This window comes from Echeneis naucrates, chromosome 10, assembly GCF_900963305.1.
Source record: "Echeneis naucrates chromosome 10, fEcheNa1.1, whole genome shotgun sequence".
Taxonomy (NCBI): Eukaryota; Metazoa; Chordata; class Actinopteri; order Carangiformes; family Echeneidae; genus Echeneis; species Echeneis naucrates.
In genome coordinates this window covers 13,930,124-13,950,752 of record NC_042520.1, presented here as the reverse complement: position 1 = coordinate 13,950,752, position 20,629 = coordinate 13,930,124, and the positions used below count along the sequence as shown (strand labels likewise).

General features: G+C 42.6%; 1 protein-coding gene across 11 annotated transcripts in view; it reads right to left on the bottom strand.

Moving 5' to 3' along the window:
- The window catches only part of LOC115049934 (collagen alpha-1(XXIII) chain-like), a 103,594-nt gene that overhangs the window by 26,075 nt on the left and 56,890 nt on the right, over positions 1 to 20,629 (bottom strand). For all 11 annotated transcript variants that reach the window (XM_029512576.1, XM_029512583.1, XM_029512584.1 and 8 more), the window contains exons 3-4: positions 3,409 to 3,453; positions 379 to 386 (exon numbers count right to left, since the gene is read on the bottom strand). In XM_029512576.1, coding sequence (XP_029368436.1) covers positions 379 to 386; positions 3,409 to 3,453 — 53 coding nt within the window. The remainder of the gene's footprint in view (positions 1 to 378; positions 387 to 3,408; positions 3,454 to 20,629) is intronic.

The window sequence follows — 20,629 nt, the reverse complement described above, 5'->3', positions numbered from 1 at the left end:
AAAAATAATAATAATAAAAAAACAACACCTCCCACAAAATAAAATTAAAAAGCTGAAGGCACAGCTGCTTCTGTATATATGTGTGTACCTGTGTGTGTGTGCGCATCTCAGCAGGAGTTATAGTCCCTCAGAGAACAACTTGCTGCTTTAACCATCACCACGAAACACACACACACTTACTTCACTAGGTGGTCCATTGACTGGATGCACATGTGTGTGTCACAGTTTTGTGCGTCTGCTTTGTTGCTGTGGAGGGTTTGTTGAGCAGTGGAGTGACGCTGTGCGCGTACACACGTTAAATGCCAAAGGCAACAGTTTGGTGACTGAAATGTGTTGGTTGACTTGGATACTACCTGGATGAAATGAAATTGTACTTACAGGAGGTCCTGCAACACAAAAAGAGAAATCAAACATTAGAAAATAAATTCTGTACACGTCTACTGACGCATGAAGCACAGCATGTGTGAGTTATGGCAACGATTGGTTTGTACGGCAATCAATTCCTCAGAACAGCGGTATGCAACAAAAAATTGCACATGCAATGTGGTTTGTTAGATGATGACTGTAATTAACCACCTAAATATGGTACAGAACAAGCTCATTAGAGCTGCTGCTAGTGGAGTTTGTGGTGAACCCGTTATGATAAACAGACTTCTGGATAATGGCTCGTGTTTTACATTAAGACATGAAGTCATGTCAAGACTTTGTTTCCAGAGAAGATTTGGGTGTACTGTATTAGATCGAGGACAGACAGGGAGTAAAGTTTGGGGGGTGCTGGGAAAAACCGTGTGTCCCTTTAAAACATTTAAAAAGATGTCTCAGAGGTTTCTCTGAGGCAGTCTTTCAGATCTGATCGAAGTTCTCTGATGTTGAGCTTCAGCAGCAAAACGTAGACTCTGCTTCTCATACTTAGCCTACGCAAAAACAACCGTAATGATCAAACGGCTCCTCACTCTCAGAGGTCTTGTTCTTATTTTAATGTAATATTCTTATAAAAAACGTTCTCTTAACTATGCAATGCTGAGGGCAGTAATAAACCACCCAAAACAACAAAGTTAATCCATTATTTTGCCATTTAAAAATGTTACTGATTCGGTTTGTATTTATCTGATCTATATTTAAACCAATCACAATGCTGATTAATACAATGTCAACATGGCACAATCTGGCGCAGTGCAACCACTGCTCTTCTGGTACGGGGGAGCGCATCAGCATGGATGCAACACTAAACAAATTCATAAACTCAGCAAGATTGAAAACAGACTCCCTCTTGGGTAATGTGGGATATTTGTGGTGTTTTGTTACTATCCAAACACACAAAAAGTCCTGCTAACCTGACCACAGTCTATGTGAGCCTTGATTTTCGCTGTTCATACAAGGGAAGGGCATATTTGGGACAACGGAGGGATGGAAAAATGAAGGTGCTTGAAGTTAGGAGGTGTGAGGGAAGTAAGAACAAAGAGGTGCTGGAGTTTATGAGGCATGAAGACCAAGTCAATGAAGTTTAGTTGTGTCTAGAGGCTGCGATGTGAACCTCCTGGGCTAGACAGTTAGGTAAACAAACATTAAGTGGCAGTAAGACAAACTTTAACCATTGAACTTGAGACAGGTGTGTGTGGTAACTAATGAGAAAGAAAGAGACAGAGGGGATGACAGAAGTCAACAGAAAAAAGAAAAGGGGAGCAAGTTTAAGAGCTAGCAAATCAACCAAATAAATAAAAAGTACAGAGAGCTGATGCAGGAGACAAAGTGACAGCTAATTTTAAGATGCTTAAATACTTTGTCTGGCCTCTTTCCTGTTATTCAGGTTTGTGTTTCTGTCGTTTCCTTGTCTCCACTCTCATTTGTTTTTCCTGAGAGAATGGGAAAAATCTCTTCTGGTCTTGTAAAAAATTTGTCCCAGAGTTGTAGGATGGTGCAATAGTGTACGTGCCACCTACCCCCACACTATAATCCAGGCTGCAATTTCAAGATGTAAAACTAAACAAGAAGAGGCAGAACCTAAACAGAACCACATCAATACAGACCCTCTTAACCTAACTAAGCAGCCAGTTTGCCCTTAATGAGAATTCCCCCTGCTCAACTCTAAGAGCTGGAAAAACATTTAGCAGTCCCAATAATGGACTGTTTAAGAGGTAGTTGAATAGTAAGAAGAATAATGGGGATTTAAATCTAACATGTGATCTAATTGTCAAGAAATCTTGTGAAAAATCCAAAAACCGTCCACTATTATTGTCCAAAAACAATTAAAAATACACCAGTGAGCCACAATGTTGCACTGGGTCAATCCCTCAAACACTGTCATGCTGCCATAAATGCTATGTGTGCCAAATCTACAGCTCAAAATTGTTCCAGACGAATACAATTTTAACTTCTCTCTGCTTAAAAGTACAGTGCCCAGCTGGTTTAGGAACTTACTGAGCCTTTTCAAAAATGGAAACATATATTTCTGACCTGTATTTGAGGATTTTCATCTTTATTCAGAGACGCAAACAGGTTGGTTAGGTCGTGACATTTCAAGAAATGTCTTAATACATCAGTTGTTCTTGTCTTTCCATGTTGTTTGCTGACTGAATTTGAAAAATATAAAATCTCCAACTTCAAAAAAAAAAAAAAAAAAAAAGGTCACACAATTACTCTAAAAATAAAGTTTTGGTTTATTTCAACGGTATACTTATAATATATGATAACATTGGAGGGGCTTGTTGTACAATGTTGAGCAATAAAGTTATCCGTGATTTATCACTTAGTCAACATTTACAGGAGCAGATTGCATCTAATTAATCACCACAACACTGAATCACAAGCAGACAGGAATTTTCCCCATCTGACACATATCCTGCTGAACAACTCCATTCCTGCAGGTTTTGATAAAAACACTCTGAAATGGTTGTATCGTGTCTCCGCACTCATTAAAAAAAAGATTTAAAATCAAAATGATTCAAACATCCTACAACAATCTGTTACTGTATGATGACCTTTTGTGTAACAATTATGTCTGTACAGTTTTAGCTTCTCAATGAGTGTGTTGTGGTCTGGATGGGAAAAGAGGCAATAATGGTGGGTAGTGATGTTGGCAAGGGAGAATCTCATTAGGCCTGCACTACTGCAGCTGCTACCGCTCAGTGAGAACGACTGACATCTGGGCAAAGTTAGTGCAACCACATGGCCAAAGTTAGCGCTACGCTGCCGCAAATAGGGAGGGACAGGGAGAAAGGCCAACTGCAGCCCATCATCTGCTGGCCTGAATCATGGGTCACTGCCTTAACCAGCCCTTGAAATGACCCAGTCCAACAAGAAAAGAGGGATGAGAGCGAGAGAAGGAGATGAGGAAGGAGTCCGTCTTCCAGGAAAAGAGAATAAAGAGAAATAAATAAATAAATAAAGCGAGCAGTGAGCGTCACTTACCAGGTTCTCCTCTTCTTCCCATCCTTCCACGTTTTCCTGGAGGCCCTGTGAAAACACACAGGCAGAGCTTTAAATCCACTGAATCAGCACTGCAGGATGGAGTAGACAACAACCAAGCATCACTTGTTGTTTCACTGCTGGTGGTCATGTGTTGCCTGGCAGTATATCTGTGTGGCCTGGCACAGAGCTACCATGTCTATAAGCACCCCCCACATAAAAAACCCCAAAACCAAACAAAGCAGAATGGCAGGAAAGATTTCTTCACACTAAGAACTGCAATGTGCTGCGTGATTTTAATTCAGGCTGAGAGCCCGAGTCTTTCAGAAACCTCGCTCTGGGTGAATATCAGGTTCATCAGAGCCATCACTCACTACCTGGCCTCTGTCCAGCTGCCTTTTTCTGATCCTGCAGGTCATGCAGCTGGTTCGACCACCTTTACGGTAAAACGATTTCTGCTGTTGATGGAAGAGTCTGGTAAAGGTTTGAAAAATACCAGGGGCGCTGTAGCGCAACCCGAGGATGATGATGATACGGCCAAAGAGAGGCCTGACCTGGTCTCTCAGACCTCACGCTGCTATTAGGACTGTGAATCATCTCCACACTCTAATTTGCGTCAGAGTCTGCTGAGGCTCAGAAAGGTCACCCGGCGTCCTCGTCAGGTCGGTAACTGTAACTGGGCATGGCAAGTCTGTCAGTTCTCCCCATGTTGAACTTGCAGCACGGGCCATACTAGGATGACAAAAACAATTCACATACTTCATTTTCAAGTTCTCTGTGTGGATCCTCACTATCACTTCACGTTGCCTTCTTCCTACGTGCCCATCCTCCCGTGTACAGTGCTGCTCTTGTAATGAAATAGGAACCATACTGGGCACTGTTCCTGATACTAAGTGGTTGTGGCTGCAGACATGTTTTCCCTATTGTCATTATTGGAGTTATTGCAGCGGCCTAATCACTTCCTGACACTGCCAGCCCTTTCAAAGAGAGTTCTATCGTGCGCCTCCACCTCCTCCTCATATCTGCCTCTCCCACTTTCAAACATCCTTATGCAACCTATATAAGTTATTAATGGCTTTGGAATTCCAGGATAGAATAAAAAGCATTAAAAGAGGTTAATTGCTGCCATTGCTCTAGTTGAACATTGGCTCTATCTGCAGAGTCCTGCTGAGGCAGAATTGGAATCTCCTTATCTGCTTAAATTTACTGTTTTTAGGTCCTGGTGGATTTTTGGGCGAGAATAAAAATAAAAATTTTCAAATGCAAGAAAGAAGAATGGCCACAGCTGTGCCCCTACTAACTCATTTCAAGTTTATTGTACATTTATGCATGTGTGTGTCAAACATTTTAATCATTTAACATCTTTACACCCTCAAACCTCAGACACAGATGCCAGCTAACTCATACACTCTGTCAGCCACATCATTTATATCAAAGAGCTCCATATTTTAACGTGGGCTCCAGGCTCCCTCCTTTGTTTCTGCCCCCAGGGCCATAAACAGCCGCACGAAGCTGTTCTGCTGGGGGCCAAGATCTCTGCAGAGAAAGCTGGAGCACTTCCCCTAAGGCTGGAGGGGAGGTAGTTGGAGAGAATGGGCTGGAATGGGGGAGAGAGAAACATGCAAAAGGGAAGTGGAAAGATGGCCAGAAGCGAAAAAAAAATGTAATGGGAAGAGATGTGATGAGGTAAAATGTCCAGGAGGAGAGATGGCATGGGAAAAGAAGAAAGGCAAAAGGGCGTCTAGGATGGATGCTTCACAATTCTGTAAAAATCATTGTGCCACGTAGTCACTGGACATTTGAAGTGCGTACTCACGGGGCCTGAAACATTAAATGAGTCTGTCAACAATGTTGACAGGTGAGTCGCCAAAGCACTGGAGGAGCAGACATCAAGATGAATGAAAGGTGGATGTGTGATTGGCCCTGAGAGGCAGAGCTGAGGCTGGATTGATATGGACAATGACAAGATGATGTAGAACTTGATTGACTGGAGGAGTGAATGTGAAAAACAGCTGCTCAGTAGAGCAGTGCATGCAAGCGTGGCTGAATTTCAGGTTCTTATTTTCGGTGAGAGCAGTGAACACATTCTTACTAAGATGTAGACAAACACAAACGCACATGACATGATTGGAGTGTCAGTTTAGACTTGCTGTGTCACTGTGACATACCAATGTCAGAAAATGTCACACATAGACACACACGTCAGTATGTGTCCTGCTGGAAGTGCATACCATTTTATTAAAATGAGAAAAGACAGTTGTACAACTTAAAGACAAAACATCAAATGTTTCCAAATGACTGGTTGGTTCACGTAAAACAAGCAGAAAGAAGAGCCAAAGGAAAAGGCCAAAGTTAACAGATGCATTAGAGAGCAGTGATGGGCGGACATGCGCTGAGTGTCCTTCACCATTACAGGTGTTGAAAAGGCCTCAACAGAAGAAAAATTGACTTCCACAAAGACAGGCATCAAAGAGAACTACATCCTGTGCATATACTCTCTGAGACACAGAAACAATGAATCAGCTGTCATGAAAAGTGATTATTCACACACACACACACACATTTGCCTGAATCCTGAATCCTCTCTATATGTGCTGCTGGTGGAAAACGGCTCAAAGTTAGAGCAGAAGCCAGCTATCACACCATTCCTACCTGTCCTTCTGTAAGTGTGTTAACGTGTGAGAACGTAGAAAAACCTAAGCCTGTGAGAAACGAACACATGGATCACAGCCCCGATCCGACATCCTCAGTCTTTACATGGGAATCTTTGAGAAGATAATGTCCCATCCCACTTAACATTGTTCATGGCTCCCTTTTTTTTTTTACTTTCTCTTTTTTCCCAAGTGAAGTTATCTAATGTTGCCAAATATATCACAATATGCTCCCACTATCTACAGTATCACACACAAGCCACTTGCCAAGACACACATGTACACAAGCACACCTACGCACACACGCACGCACGCACGCACACACACACACACACATCCCACATCCTTGGTCTGTTTCTCATAGCAGTTACTCGCCTTGATTTAGCTACTGTGACATTTTTTGCAAAAGGTGCTTTTAATGAACAAAGCCCAGGATTGCTCAATGCTCCCCCTCCTGCCCACCCGCTTCTCTTCTTTTAGGTCTCAGTTTGTTTAATGCAACAACTGGGAGCAATAAGGAGCCAAATGAAAATAGCAGAACGTGATACTCTGCATGTACGACCACAAGTCTCACATCCATCAGGCTATCCACCGCCCCCAGCCACCCGCCTCCTGCTGCACACTTACTCTGCTGCAGGGGAAAATTGAATTTACTAATGGAGGAAGAAGAAAGTCAGGCAGGGATGTAGAGAAGAAGAGTGTAAGTAGGGAAGATCAACCTCTTACCTCCATTTTTGCTGGAGGCAATGTGTCTCTATGGCAACCCCCCCCCCCCACTTCTTTTGCCCCATTTTTAAAAATACCCCCGTTGTAACATGTGAGGATTTTCTCCAATCACAATTTCACAGAGTAAATCGACGCTCCTGAGAAAAAGTGCATTTTATTTGGTAACTGCAAATATGCTGGAATACAAAAGCTTCTCAGGAACCTACGATTTGAAATGACTGATTACAAACATACATCATTTTGTTTTAAATTACCGAGTGATCCGTTTCACTAGACGTCACAAACAGAATTTATGTCTGAGACATCAAAGTCAATTTGCTATCACTGAAATTGTTTACTGCTTTGAGGATTCCCCCCCTTTCACTTTGTCTCATCTTTGCGCAGCTGTTAATCCGCTTTGCCCAAAGCAAAACTGAGTCTCCCTAACAGTCTCCTGATCTGTCATCATTTCCCTGCTTGTCCGACCTTCGTTCCAATAAGATGGAGGACACATGCTGTGGATGTAAACAGCAACAGAAAGACAAAAAGACAACGGATGTGATTCATATAGTGGTGATTCATTCTCCAGCTGCCCTGAATCTCCCTTGCCCCCGGTTAGATGGGCTTTCATGGCTCACACCACATTCACAAGAATGCAGTCCCACGGTGGGTGAGATGGGATAGAAGGAACGAAAAACCCAACATCTATTGCTCAAACCTTGTTGTGTTCGATTTCATAAAGGTCATACATGTGGAGGGTACAAAACATTCAAATTCAATGTTGCTCATGTTGCATAAATTACAAGTTATTGGTCCGTGCTTTGCTCAAGCGTTTAAAATCATCTGCCTGTGGTTATATAATATTTTAACCTTTGTGAGTTGTGTAGATTTAATTTAATACAGTTCGGCTTAATACATGTCTGAGATGAACAAGCTGTCTTGAAACCTCAATAACAGAACCCTAACTAAGCCATTTTGGATTTGGAGGGGTAGTGTGGCAGAAAACAATGCTGTCAACAGCAACCACAGACACAGAATATATGAAAATCTATTTTTTTGCAACAAGTTTTACCTCTGCAGAAGTAAAGCTTGCAGAATAAATTCCTAGTGACAAACTGTCAAAATTTCCTGAATTGAAGCTGTTATTACATCTAATATTTTCTTCGTATGGTATTTTTCAAAGTGTCTAAACCCACAGCCCACAAGTATTACGCAACCGTTGGTATGGAATATGTCACAACCTGTCTGCCCGTGGCTTGGACGGTACTTTATCTCTCTGATGGTTAGCAAGTTGCTATACAGTAAACATCTCTGGTACTCACGCAAAGGTCAACTGTGATTGGGAAACAAGAAGCCAAGAACACATTGGTACCAAGTCAACCTCAGTGTTTTACTTTAGCATCAAGTGTTGAATGACTGTGGTGTGGACTTCTTGGAGCCATGTGTGAGAGGCTATGTGCGAGGGAGCGGATGCCTATTTCATGGCTGCGTGAGTGTGATCCACATATAGTTCTCTTGACACGCTCCGTCATGGCTGAGCGATACTGCTGTAAACCTCTGTGAGAAAAAGTATGCATGCATACTCTTACAGCTGCGGGATTGTTTGTTGATATCCGATGCATTATTCATTTAAATCTAACGACCAAAGGCTTTTTGGCTTCATTTATTTCTGTTGCGGACGCCTCATTGTTTTTCCGTGCCACTTTCACTTGTGGAAAACTGATCATGTGTTTGCATAATGCTGATGAGTGTGCACTGGTTTGGAGGGAGGTAGTCTGGCTCCCAGCATCAAGTGAGCTGCTGTGATGTGCGGCAGGTGGTTTGCGTTGAGTGGCAGGCTGGTGGTGAAAAGCAGCCTGGGTAGTCACCGTGTGTCACAGCTAATGAGAGGCGAAGGAGGAGACAGGCCTGCCCCACACAGAGAGACAGATGGAGTCAAAACAATGAGAGTCCCCAGGCAAAACACACCGAGCACAGCCAATAAGAGCAGATCACAACAAAACAGACCAAAGGGCCTAAAGTCTGAGAGCCAGAGCCAAGTTTGTACCTTCAGACTCAAACCAGGACAAGCAGGAAAGCAGGTATTTCTTCAGCTTACTGTTGAGCTGAGGTGCCCGGCTCATCACGCGTCATGTCTTGTGTGCGTTTCCTTTAGTAGATGATGGCCTCAACACCAGACACAACCAATAAAACAAAGCTCTGTCAGTTTAACTGAATAATGGCCACATTATTGGTGAAGATAAAAGCTGTGCAGTAGTACTGTGATGTAATGTTACAGCAATATGTATGTTTAAGTTTAAAACAAGCTTCAACCACTAGCTGCTCATCAAACTGGTCCAAGAAGTAGCAGTTAAGTCAAATTATAAATGAGCTACTCTGTGTTCTCTTATTTTTCAATGTAAATGTTAAACAAATGTGATTTTTTCTTCAATATCCTCTCAAAAATGTAGTATGTGCAGTGTGAGAGAGCATCTGCTCTTTTCGCTGATGTTGTATTTCCTCAAACTACTTCTAACAAAGAAGGGAAACACTGTGGGAAACCCTGGAAAATGTTGATTCGTGTACATTTTCTGAGTTTGTTATGAACATGTTAATGCAAGTGTGTCCGTGTGCTTTTTAGCTTTTGTTAGGTAAAAAAAAAATTCCCTTGCGTGATGTTGCATTAAAAATTGACCCCAGATAAATAAACACTTCTGGGTCCAAGTGAATCACACGGGTGCATGCGTGCACGTGCACACACACACACACACACTGTGTGTTTAGTGTGTTTGTTGATGCTAGGCATGATGGCGTGGATTTTCTGTGCTGCTCAGACAGGCTCCTGGGTGGTTCTTCCACTAGCAGGAACTGCAACCACAGAGGCTGGAATTTTGGCAGTCAAGAAGGCTTTATGTGCACATAAATGAGAAATCCCACCTGTACCAGAACACCTAACCTCTATGGCTGCAGGTTCGAAGCAGAAATGCCTTCATGTTTTCAAGTTGGGTTAGGGTTAGGGCCACGTGACATAAGCAGCACCGAATATTGACAAACCATACTGTGACCAATTGCCACACTCAGATGTGGGGACCAGTGAGTCCCATAACGAATGGGGATGTGGCTGACAGAAGGCCACAGCAGCCGTTGGTCAAAAAAGTTGGGGTGAAAACGAGGGTTATGTTTGGAGAGCAGATCTGACTGGAGCCATCAGTGCTGCAAGGACTTACAGGAAGTCTGGAGGTGTGAAATCCAGTCCTCAGGGAGAATAAGCATGAGGTTTAACACATACTAACATGTAGAGCCAGGATTGAGAAAATACACAGGTCACCTGAAGGTGCTTGGGCCTGAACATGGCAAGTCTGACTTCCTTTAATGGGATTGGGCTAAAATTTGTTTAAAGCTGACAGAAGACAGAAGTATCCGATTCTTTAACGTGACTAACATCAGCAGCATCTCTGAGACCAGTGGTAATCTGACAGGGATAGTTTGTGTCGGTTTCATGTCAAATGGTGGTCCATAACAGGATAAAATGCCCTTTTATCTTTGTATCCTTTATTCATTCATAAAATGTGGTTCTAGTTTGATGTTCTGGAACAAGTTAGAGCAAAACCGAAGCGGGGGGGTCTTCCACTGTGAAGGAATAAAGAAAATAGTGCACTAATTACCATGACTTTAAATGCAAACTTAAGTATGTGTGTGTATGTGTGTGCGTGAGACTGTAAAAGAAGACGGTGTCAGGCAATGTATGGGCCACGGTTGAGGAAACATGGTGAGAATGTTCAAAAGGGAGCTTTATTTCCAGCCTTCGTCTTTAACCTCAACAGCTTCTCTGGGAAGAATTCCAGCCTCTGCCTTTCTCTTGGCTTTTCTCAAACCTACTTCCAGCTCTGCTTTGCCCTTTCTGCCAAATGAAAACCTGCAACATTATTTCTAGCTTTTTTTCCCCCCACCAAAGGCGTTTCACCTCTCGTGCCCTTAGACCTTACCTTTAGCTATCTCCTTGTTCTGGTTTCTTTCTCCTCTTCTCAAACACCTGAAATGGACAGGCTAATGACAGTCTCTCTCTATCAGAGGTGCAAGCTGCACACTCAGGTTTATGGGCAATGGGCAACATGGAGCAGGTGGTCCAGAGTCTGATTAGACAGCCATGAAGCAGGCGAGTCATAAAACACACTAAACTGACCCAGTTGCTACATGAAGGGATAGATGAAGATAATGGGATGAGAGTGATTTATTATTAGCTGTTATATAGATGCACCTTATTTGCATTTCGGTAATGTGACCACATCTCTCCACTCAGTGTTTGAGAATTTATTTATTTACTGAGTGATCCATTTAGTCTAAACTTCCACGTCTGTACCAGCACACTTTCCGGCTATTTTCCTTATCTCCACTTTCTCAGAAGCCGTGACAAACCTGGCTTCACCTATCCACTATTAATCAGTAGTACATTGTCTCTGATCTGGCAGTAATTATATCCCAGCCCCAAGCCCTCTGCTCTGCCAACACGCTTTGACTTCAGCAAATGATCTCCAACTCCCTCTGAAACTTGCAGATCAAGAATCAATGGCTGATGATCGATATCAATGTGGAATGACTGGCCACCAGCCAATCATGACTTTATTTGAGTTAATGGATCAGTGTCACATGAGAAGAAAGAGATCACTTTCGGTGAAAAATGCAGGATGGAAATATATTTAAAATTCTCAAATGGAAGATTTAGACTAAAGCAGTTTTGCTGTACTTCAGGCTAACCGTTTACATAAATGGAGCAAACTGGTTCACAATAGATCAGGGATATCGGCACACATCAGCACCTCCGTACTGTTGCTGTGAGAGCTCATCACTGCAGTCCAGTCATGGCCTCAGTTCGTCACCTACGTCATTGCTGCTGTCTATGTGACCACTGAAGAACCCTTTGGGATTTCAAAACAAGCTTTATCAACTGCTTCTTTTAAAGATCATCGTCCATTTATTTCAAAGACTTACACACGCAGGTGAGTATGAGGAGAATATAATTTCATCGTGTCACAGTATGATACCATCACTGCAGGGTTTGTGGTCGTCTCTGGCTCTCTGTCCTGGCATGTTACCGGTGTAATATGAACCACGTCCCCTTTTTACTACTGCATGATTCGAAGGCTCAAACAGTGTAGTGTGTCTGTGCTTGTGTGTTGTGTTGATCTTGTGCTTGTGGCAGGTGCAGACTTGCCCCAGTGTGAACTTTATGGGATGGGGTCAAGCGTCACTTTATCCCATTGGTGGGTTCCATATTTGGTCCAATCAGCTGCTGGGGCTCCTGGGGTCAGATTATGTCCCGGCTGGTTGTTGATGGCTTTAACGCAGTAGGTGGTGGATGGGGATCGCTGCAATGTTTCAAACTGTTGCGACTTTATATTCAACCAGTCATTTAACCACAAATACGACTATCTTCAACAAATGTGCCATCAAGGTACCTGCATTGGTGCAGATGGCCCATGGCCCAGACCTCCTCTGTGTGTGTGTGTGTGTGTGTGTGTGTGTGTAGAGGGTGTGAGTTTGTGTGCTGACAGCTGCGAGTATTATGGCTATGATGGCTGACACAGCTGATATGTCTGATAGCCTTCATGGGCAGTAATGAAAGTTAAACACAGCTGGGAGCACATGACAGAGGTATGCCCCTCCCCCCCCCCTGCTGTTGACCAATCACATCCCTATATCAGTGATCATAACGCAGCGACATTGCATAAGGGTCAATATGGAGCACGCAGGCAAAAAATATGAGAGCACAGCTGCAGAGACACGTACCATCTTACAGCTCATTTCACTCAACGCATGCTCATCTACTGCCTCACCCAGTCGCACACGTCACATCCACCTGCTCCAAACTCATGGTTACTATGGCATTTATTTTTCTTCCAGCATGACCAACACCTTTAGTATTAGTAGTATTTAATGTATTTGGCTGCTGCCAAACTACACCAGTTGCTTCTGGCCTTAAACTCAAACTGAAGGGAGAGTGAAACAAGGAGTAAAATGTCCCTGTGTAACTCAATTTGGGTCATTTGGATACGATAGCAGAGGGATTGTTCAATCACCCTCCTCAGTGAACCGAAATCAAGGAATATTACACTGATGCAGACCCATCCCAGGCCCAAATCGGATACTGATCGAGACTTGGAGTTGCCCTGATGTGCCATACAGCTTCAGGTTTTAGGGTTCACCAGGCTGTTTGAGTGGAAGAAAACCACTTGTGGTCGTAAGGCCCCTCTGACTAACAGATCCACGGGTATTGTGGTAAAAGTTATACATCAGCACAAAAAGGAAATTTTGCGATGATTGAAAGTGATTTAGCGCCCAAACCATTTGCTCCAAGTGGTAGCACTTTCAAAATGTCTCATATTTTTGTTCACGGCTGGGGACTGCCTCATGAATCGATCTGAGAGGCGGTTTGTTGTAAAAACTTACTATCTGGGTTTTCTCAACAATGGAGGCTTTGTCTGCAGGCACCTGACTGTAGTGAAGCCAAGATGGCCTTTAACCAAACCAAATGTGGTCAAATGGCTCTGACAGCACACTTCTCCCCCTCAATCAGCACTCTGCTAAAACCATTTCTAAAAGCCCACTTTTACCAGATCATATCAGAGCCGTCATAACAGATTCATTGTTCTTGAAAATGAAGGTGCAACACAGATTTCTGATGCCAAAAGTTTGCTTTCAGAAACGCAAGAACAAGACAGGATTTGATTAAGACAGCTGTCTGTCAGAGTTTATAGAGCAGGAAGAGCAGGGCAAACCTAAAGCACCTGTTTATGACGGAGGATAGCAGATACATGCCAGACATTTAAAACCCATGTGCACACCTGCTTGAAGTGTGTATCTGTGGCAATCGTTTCCTTTTCCTGAAACACTGTCCCTCTTAACCAACAGAATTTTAGGAAGACGTCCATAGTTTGTGTACCATGGTTTTTTATTTAATCACTTCATAGAGTTAGATAAGAAGATTGATCTTTTGTTTTAACCACAAATATGAAGTCACCACCAGGAAGCTGTTAGCTTTATTTAACATACATTTTCCAGTGAGTGAGCTTTAGAGGTTGAGTAAAGTAGAGTTTGCTGCCTTTGATCCTCTGTTGCCATCTGTTTGATGAAAAGCAGCCATGGCTTTGTGCATATCTTTGACTTTTCATTTTTCAAGTTGCTATTACAAAACACGAACTAGAGCATCTTCAAATCTGCTAAATGGAATTGCTAAATAGGCAACATAACGTCTGATGGAGTCCTGCTGGTGTTTTTCCTGTTCCCTGTCTCTCTGCTAAGCCAAGTGAACAGTCTGGGTTTTATTTAGTGGACAATCACAAGAGTGGCACTGATCTCCTCATGTAACTCATGGTAAGAAAACAAATAAGAACAAAAACGTTGAACAATTTTTTGACTAATCTTTCAGTTCCAAGTAAACAAATATTTAGAACCCATCAAATAGGATTAATCAAAACAATTAAACAAATTAAAGGATTAAACAAAAAAAAAAGGGCAGATAAGAGGATAAAAAATGTATCAAAAGTTTATATCAGAATAAATAGCTAAGTCATGATTCCTTGTGGTTTGGCTTTCATAGCCAACCAACCCCAAAGGAGATAAAAGCACTCTTAAGAGAGTGACAGCAGTGTGGGGGAGATAATGAATGAATATAACAAGAGTGAGAGGGGTAGCAGCACGACCCCGAGAAACTTTCACAGTTTCTCATTCTCGCATCCATCCACGTCTGGTTGCTTCCATCTCCGTATTCTCCTGATTGATATTAATGACTCAGAGCAACACGATCTCACTTTGTTCTCCCATTCCCTGCTCCGGAGCTTGTTTTCTCACTGATCAATGTCCCCCGTCCTCCATCTTAATCAGACTTTATTTGGGTTACCCCTAAGGCCAGATGGGAAGCTCACACTCTTGTGCGCTCACCATCTCACATAGATGTCAGTCAAGCCTCATTCCCTGTTTTATCTATTACCCAGAGCTCAACACACATGACCTGGCATCGGCAGCACGGTCTTCTGCACATTCTGCTTTCTGTGTGTGTGCAGCGGTGAAGGCATGTAACAAAGTCAGCATGTGACCTCTGGCCCTCAAGTTGGTGGAGACTATAAATCTGCCACTGTTCCTCAACACAGGTCACATCTGAGTCTCGCAGCCCATTCACATGTTGTTTTCAGGCACAACCACCCTGCACACAAGTCCTATGAAAGTCGGACAAGAGACGAACTGAGATAGTGAACTTAACATGCGCACACGTTGTTGTAGTTTGTTCCACCAAATATCCCACATTGGTTGTGATGTTCTATATATAACAAATACTATCCCACTCCAGCTCTCTTCACCTCCCTCTGCTGACCTCCAGGGTGTCAGTCTGAGAGGGATCCTCATGTCGCTGTCACGTCTTCCCACCTGGCGCTCCACTTCCGTCTTCCTCTCCCTTTTGCGCCTCTACATCTCTATCTAAGTTATCATGTTTTCTCCCCTTCTGTCTCATATTCAAGCTGGCCCACAGTTGTCCGTTGGTATTCTGTGCTCTTGTAAACGGCACTTGTCACGGTGTCACCTTTCACCCATCAGCACCTTCCCCACCCTCTAACATACGGTGCATACCCACCTCCCTCCCTGACACACAGACTCCCCTCATTACTCTACAGTATATATCATCTTCAACTTACAAAGGAAACAGCCAAAAGAGAGCCACGGTGATGGATATCAGGATTTCAATTTTCATTTTAAGATGAAAACCCCCAGCGCATCTCAGGTCTACGATCAGCATGATTCATTTTTATCCTCGTGATGGTCAAAAGGGTTCGTAAGACAAATAAGGAGCTTTACTCAGTTCATACTGATCTGCAGCTTGTGTTATGTCAAACACTGTTAAGTCCACATAAGACAGGCTTTCTGGTGCTAAATGCTAACATTAGCACCTAACATGCTCATAATGACAACGTTGCTAATAAGGTTTAATGTACTCACTTACTTTAGCCAGTTAGAAAGTTAACACGACAGCCTAATTTTGCTGGGTTTTCATCCAAACAGAACGAAGCAAAGTAAAACAACCAAAAAAGTATAAAAAAGTTGTTTTGAGCTGTTATAATTTAATTACAGGGACATGAATGCCTATACCAACTTTTATGGCTGTCCATCCAGCAGCCTAGTTGTTAAGACATTTCAGTTAAGCCGATTTGAAGTGGTGAAGCCACTCAAACACATTGCTGACAAGATTAAAAATAACCAAAGTTTTAAACAAAACAAACAAACAAAAAAAAAAAAAATCCTTCGTTTATGATTGTAAAAATTCACAAAGACAAGCAGACAGACGCAGACAGCCAGGCACTTAATATACTTTTGAAATTTTCTCCCCCAGGTGCTTGCTTTGAGGAAATGGGCATAAATTCAAAGATGGCCAAAATCCTGTCCCGTGTTCTGCCTGCCAAGACTAAACAAATCCGCCAGGCCTCTAGGTTACGTGCAGACTGTATCTGTTTGTGATGGTGCCATAAGACATCACAACAAACACAACCCTGGGAAACTGGAACTTGTATGTTATGATGGGAATGGATACCGCAAAGAAAGGCAACTTCCTCTCTGTTTGGCTCCTTTTTAACAGCATATCATGACAGATATCAAAATATTATGTTGAGCTTTTATGAGTCTTTAACAATGTTTGGTTAGGGGGTGGTACATATAAAAAGGAAAGCCTAAGGGGAGGTAGGCTGGCTCTACTTTAATGAAAGATATAGTTTGACTGGCTTTTTCTGCTGTGCTGACAATATATGCATATTCCAGCCACACATGCTGCAGTATTTTCTTTTGGATTTCTCCAACTGCAGAGTGGACAGATTGGCCAAACATTATTGTAGAAATAAACACCAGGAATAATTCATTAATACATAAATATTTGAGGGAGAGAAACACGATCACTTCCTGGTGCCATTACAGACTTCATCACAGTTCGGCTATGCTTCTGCTAAGTATCCATGATGCCATGCGTCAGCTAATGCTTCACTTAAGATGAAGAGTTTCTGCAACAGGAGTTGAAAGTGACTGCGGGTTTCATAGTTCATTTGTGCGCTCTGAAGACTGTCACTGTGTATTGTGTGGTCTGTGGGGACAGTGCAGTGGGCCCCGAGCTTTGAAGATAGAGGCATGCGCTGCCACACGGGGAGAACAACTTGGGATTTAAAATTAAAACCTGGTGAAAATAATGATTGATTGCTGCCGATATGTGTGTGGGACCTGACTGGACAGAGGTGGTTAGCCGACAGCAGGAGGTTAGTGTGTGTGCTTGAGTGCATTTCTCTGTTCGTGTGTTTGGTTTGCAGTGAAGTGAAGAAACTGACTCGACATGAGAAAGTCAGTGTCCTACTGTTAGCATGTGCTAACCTGTAATTTGGCACATGACCTGAACAAAGAAACGCACACTACCCTTCACAATCAGGTTCTTAGCAATTTAGGCCAGAAGCGTCTAATTTTATCTCCATTTCTTTTCATTTTTCAATCGTTTTTCTTGTTCCCTGCGGTCGGAAATGTCTTGTTTCCTTAATGGCTTCCAGTAGAGTTCCCAGAGTCCCCGGTGAATATCCAGCCACCCTCCAGGGGAGCCGCCTTCTCCTCCCAATTAGGCCCTACATTCAGAGCAGTGTAATCACGACATGCACTGCAGAGCCTCATGCCGTCTTAAAACTGACTTGATCTGGGATGCAACACTTGTGCAATCCCTATCTGGAAAGATTTGCAATACTACATGACATCCTTGGATCTACACAGGAATGCTTTTAGCGTCAAATTTGGCAGTTTCAGAAAATTTGACTTCACTGTAAACCACTGAATCTGTGTTTAGTTATCTTACGAGTTGTCTTAACACACTTTCCGTGGTTTCTACTATGAGGAGGAAATGGAGCATAGAGAAAATTAACATTGAGTCAGTTTATGCATGTGTTTGTGTGTGGTTGTGATTGTCTTCCAGTACAGTATCGAGCTTGTGTGTGTATTTCCTATCGTTCCAGTCTGGGGCTCCAGCAGCATGCCCAGCACTCATTAACCAGATGCCCTGCTGAGGGAGCTCCATTCTGGACTTCACCTCTGTGGGACCTTGGATAATCACCAAGCTTCGCTACCCAAGGGCACCAGCCATCATCTGGCGTTAGGACCTTTGGGACCATGGTCACAATAGTGCTAACTGTTGGCATTATAATGAATGGGTATTTAATGGCACTGAGCGAAGAAAGACATTAAGTAATGTAGGGATTATTAGGGTGGGTTATTAGCAGCCATCCATGGTGCTTTGGTTCAGTGGTACCAGCCCAGCTGCTAGGAAACACACACAATGTGTTTAGGACACATTATATGAGGCTAGACCGACTAACTATTGAGGGAATCCATGTTGAGGAAAAGACTCCATAATTATCACATTCATCCTCATTCCTCCCATACTTAGAAAAAATTTGCCTGGAAATTTGAAGTGCAAAAGTGAGGAAATGATGTAGCCTTAATGCCGGAGGTCTTTCTATTCATCATCTGGCCTGCTCATTTGTCAACAACTAATTTATTTCACATCTCGGGGATTTTTACCCAAAATGTTTACCCTGAAGAGTAATTTGAAATTGCTTTTTTTTTTGTTCCCTTTCAAATTTTTTCTTTAGCCCAACTTTCCAGATTCCCCAGAAGTCTTTTTTTTTTTATAGCAAACTGTACAGTCACACCTGCAACTTCCTGTGCTGACTCTTTGCCCCTTGTTGATGGATTCCCTCATTACAGCTCTGCAGGATTCGCAGTCAGGCAGTTGCACTCAAGGCCAGCGTCGCACAGCGCAGCTGCACAGTCAGCCAGGTGGCTGCTATATTATTCAGGATGTCTGCATCTAAATGTACAGTAAACACTGTAACAAATGTTAAGACATGTATATATCCTGTTTACAGCTGCACATACTTTTATACCTGATAAATGTGCCACAGAAAAACAGTGCAATATTGTGGTTGCTGTTGCTTCTGTTGACACATCAAAGTGTTTCTCCCTGTAAATGTATTTCCTGGTGGTGTCAATAAAATGAATATAAATAAATGAGTCTGTCTTCAATCATGCTTCTCTTTTTGTCAGTTTAATTGCCTGTAATATAACATGTTTCCTGATGTTGAAATTAAATTAGTCATAATATATGAAAATGAAATAAACCTTTGGTTTTTCACTCAGTTCAGTAAGTTATTCTGAACATCAAAGCCTTAAAATCATGTGTTCTACATGTGACATATTTTTGTTACATTAAAATTATTTTCTGGATAATTTATTTCTATACTTGTCTCAGTTTTTCTCCTTTGTCTGCACACGGGTCCTCCACCCAACACAGGCCAGAGCTATATGCCGTCAGAGCAGGAACTGGCTGTCCACCCTGACTCCACCTTGTCTGTTTACCCTCTCAAAGAGCCTTATGAAACGCCCATTGTTTAGGTGGGCTGGATCTGTGGCACAGATCCATGTCATGAACCAGTTCCACCAAACTGTCTGCTCCTTTCATGTGATCAGTCCAGATCAGTCCAGATCCTCTCAGCACATTTCACCACAGAAATAAACTCTCTTTGAAGAGCTTCCAGGATGCCCCAGGTCTTAAGGCCATGACTCACCGCAATGACACAATTACCTGCTGCAAATCTGGAAGGTGACCTCGAAGCACACAAACTTTCACATTCGAGACACTGAGATGGACACATTGCCACATGCTCTCCATCACACAGACCCACATCACACATAACAGACACATAAAACTTAATCAAACTTTTATTGAGGTTTTTTTTTTTTTACTTTTTCATTTGTGTGCAGGTTCAATGCGTCTTCTGTGAAAGAGCAAAGGCAGGAGTCCAACTAAATGACCTGCTCTCTCTTTGGAAGAAGCGAGTCATCCAAAGAGCAGAAGAAATTCTTTTTCAACCCAATCCTGTACTTTTCGGGACATGCTCAGTCATGCACTCATGTCAGTGCTATTATGTGCTAGTGTGAAAAACTAATCATTATGCAAATGAATTAATTGCTTTGCTATTAGGCTACTAAATGCTGATAGTAGCCAGCTTGTAGATTCTTGAACCAACTGTCTGTAATTTAATGTGATTTCTTTCTTTTTTTTTTCCAATCTGTTCAACACACACACATCAACCCGTTGATGTGTGCACTTGTCATTGGTATCTTGGTGTGAATCGTGATGTCTGATTTCTGCTGTCAATGTACTTATTTATTCTATTTACATGAGTGGGACAGGCTGTAGAAATGAACTGCCCTCTGGGACTAATAAAGTATCTTGAATCAGGATCTCAGGAGGGTTAGTCCTGCAAAGTATCAGTGGGAGCAGAGAATAGGAAGGTATGTGTTCAAAAGCAAATAAGAGCAGCTCTGAAGTGCATGTCTCGGTTTAACAGAATCTGAGGTTCCCTCTTCTGTAATACACAGACTATCAGGTTGTCTAAACTTCCAATTTCTTTGATGTTTGTTTGAAGCAGCAGATTGGGCCACTGTGCAACAGTACCTGAAGGCAGTTCAGGGACCATATGTGCGTTGTGATGTGTTTTTTATATGCTTCAGTAATCCATCTGACACCGACACACTGTGGAAGGCTTATTTCCTTTTACTCACTAGTGTTCTGAAGTTACCCATGCCATAAACACTGCGCAGAACAGAGGCAGCCGTTGATTTGATAACGAGCGTGTGCACTGTGCGTAGACATCTGAGAGGACTTTCATTTTCACGGTAGTGAAAAACAGCATTTATGTCACAGGCAACGTCACCTTTTTCCACTTAAGACTGTGTTTAATAGCCATCTCCCTTACAGGGCTATGTGTATGTACATATGAATATCGTGTTCTTTTTCCTGACCCTGTTTCTCCTCTCCA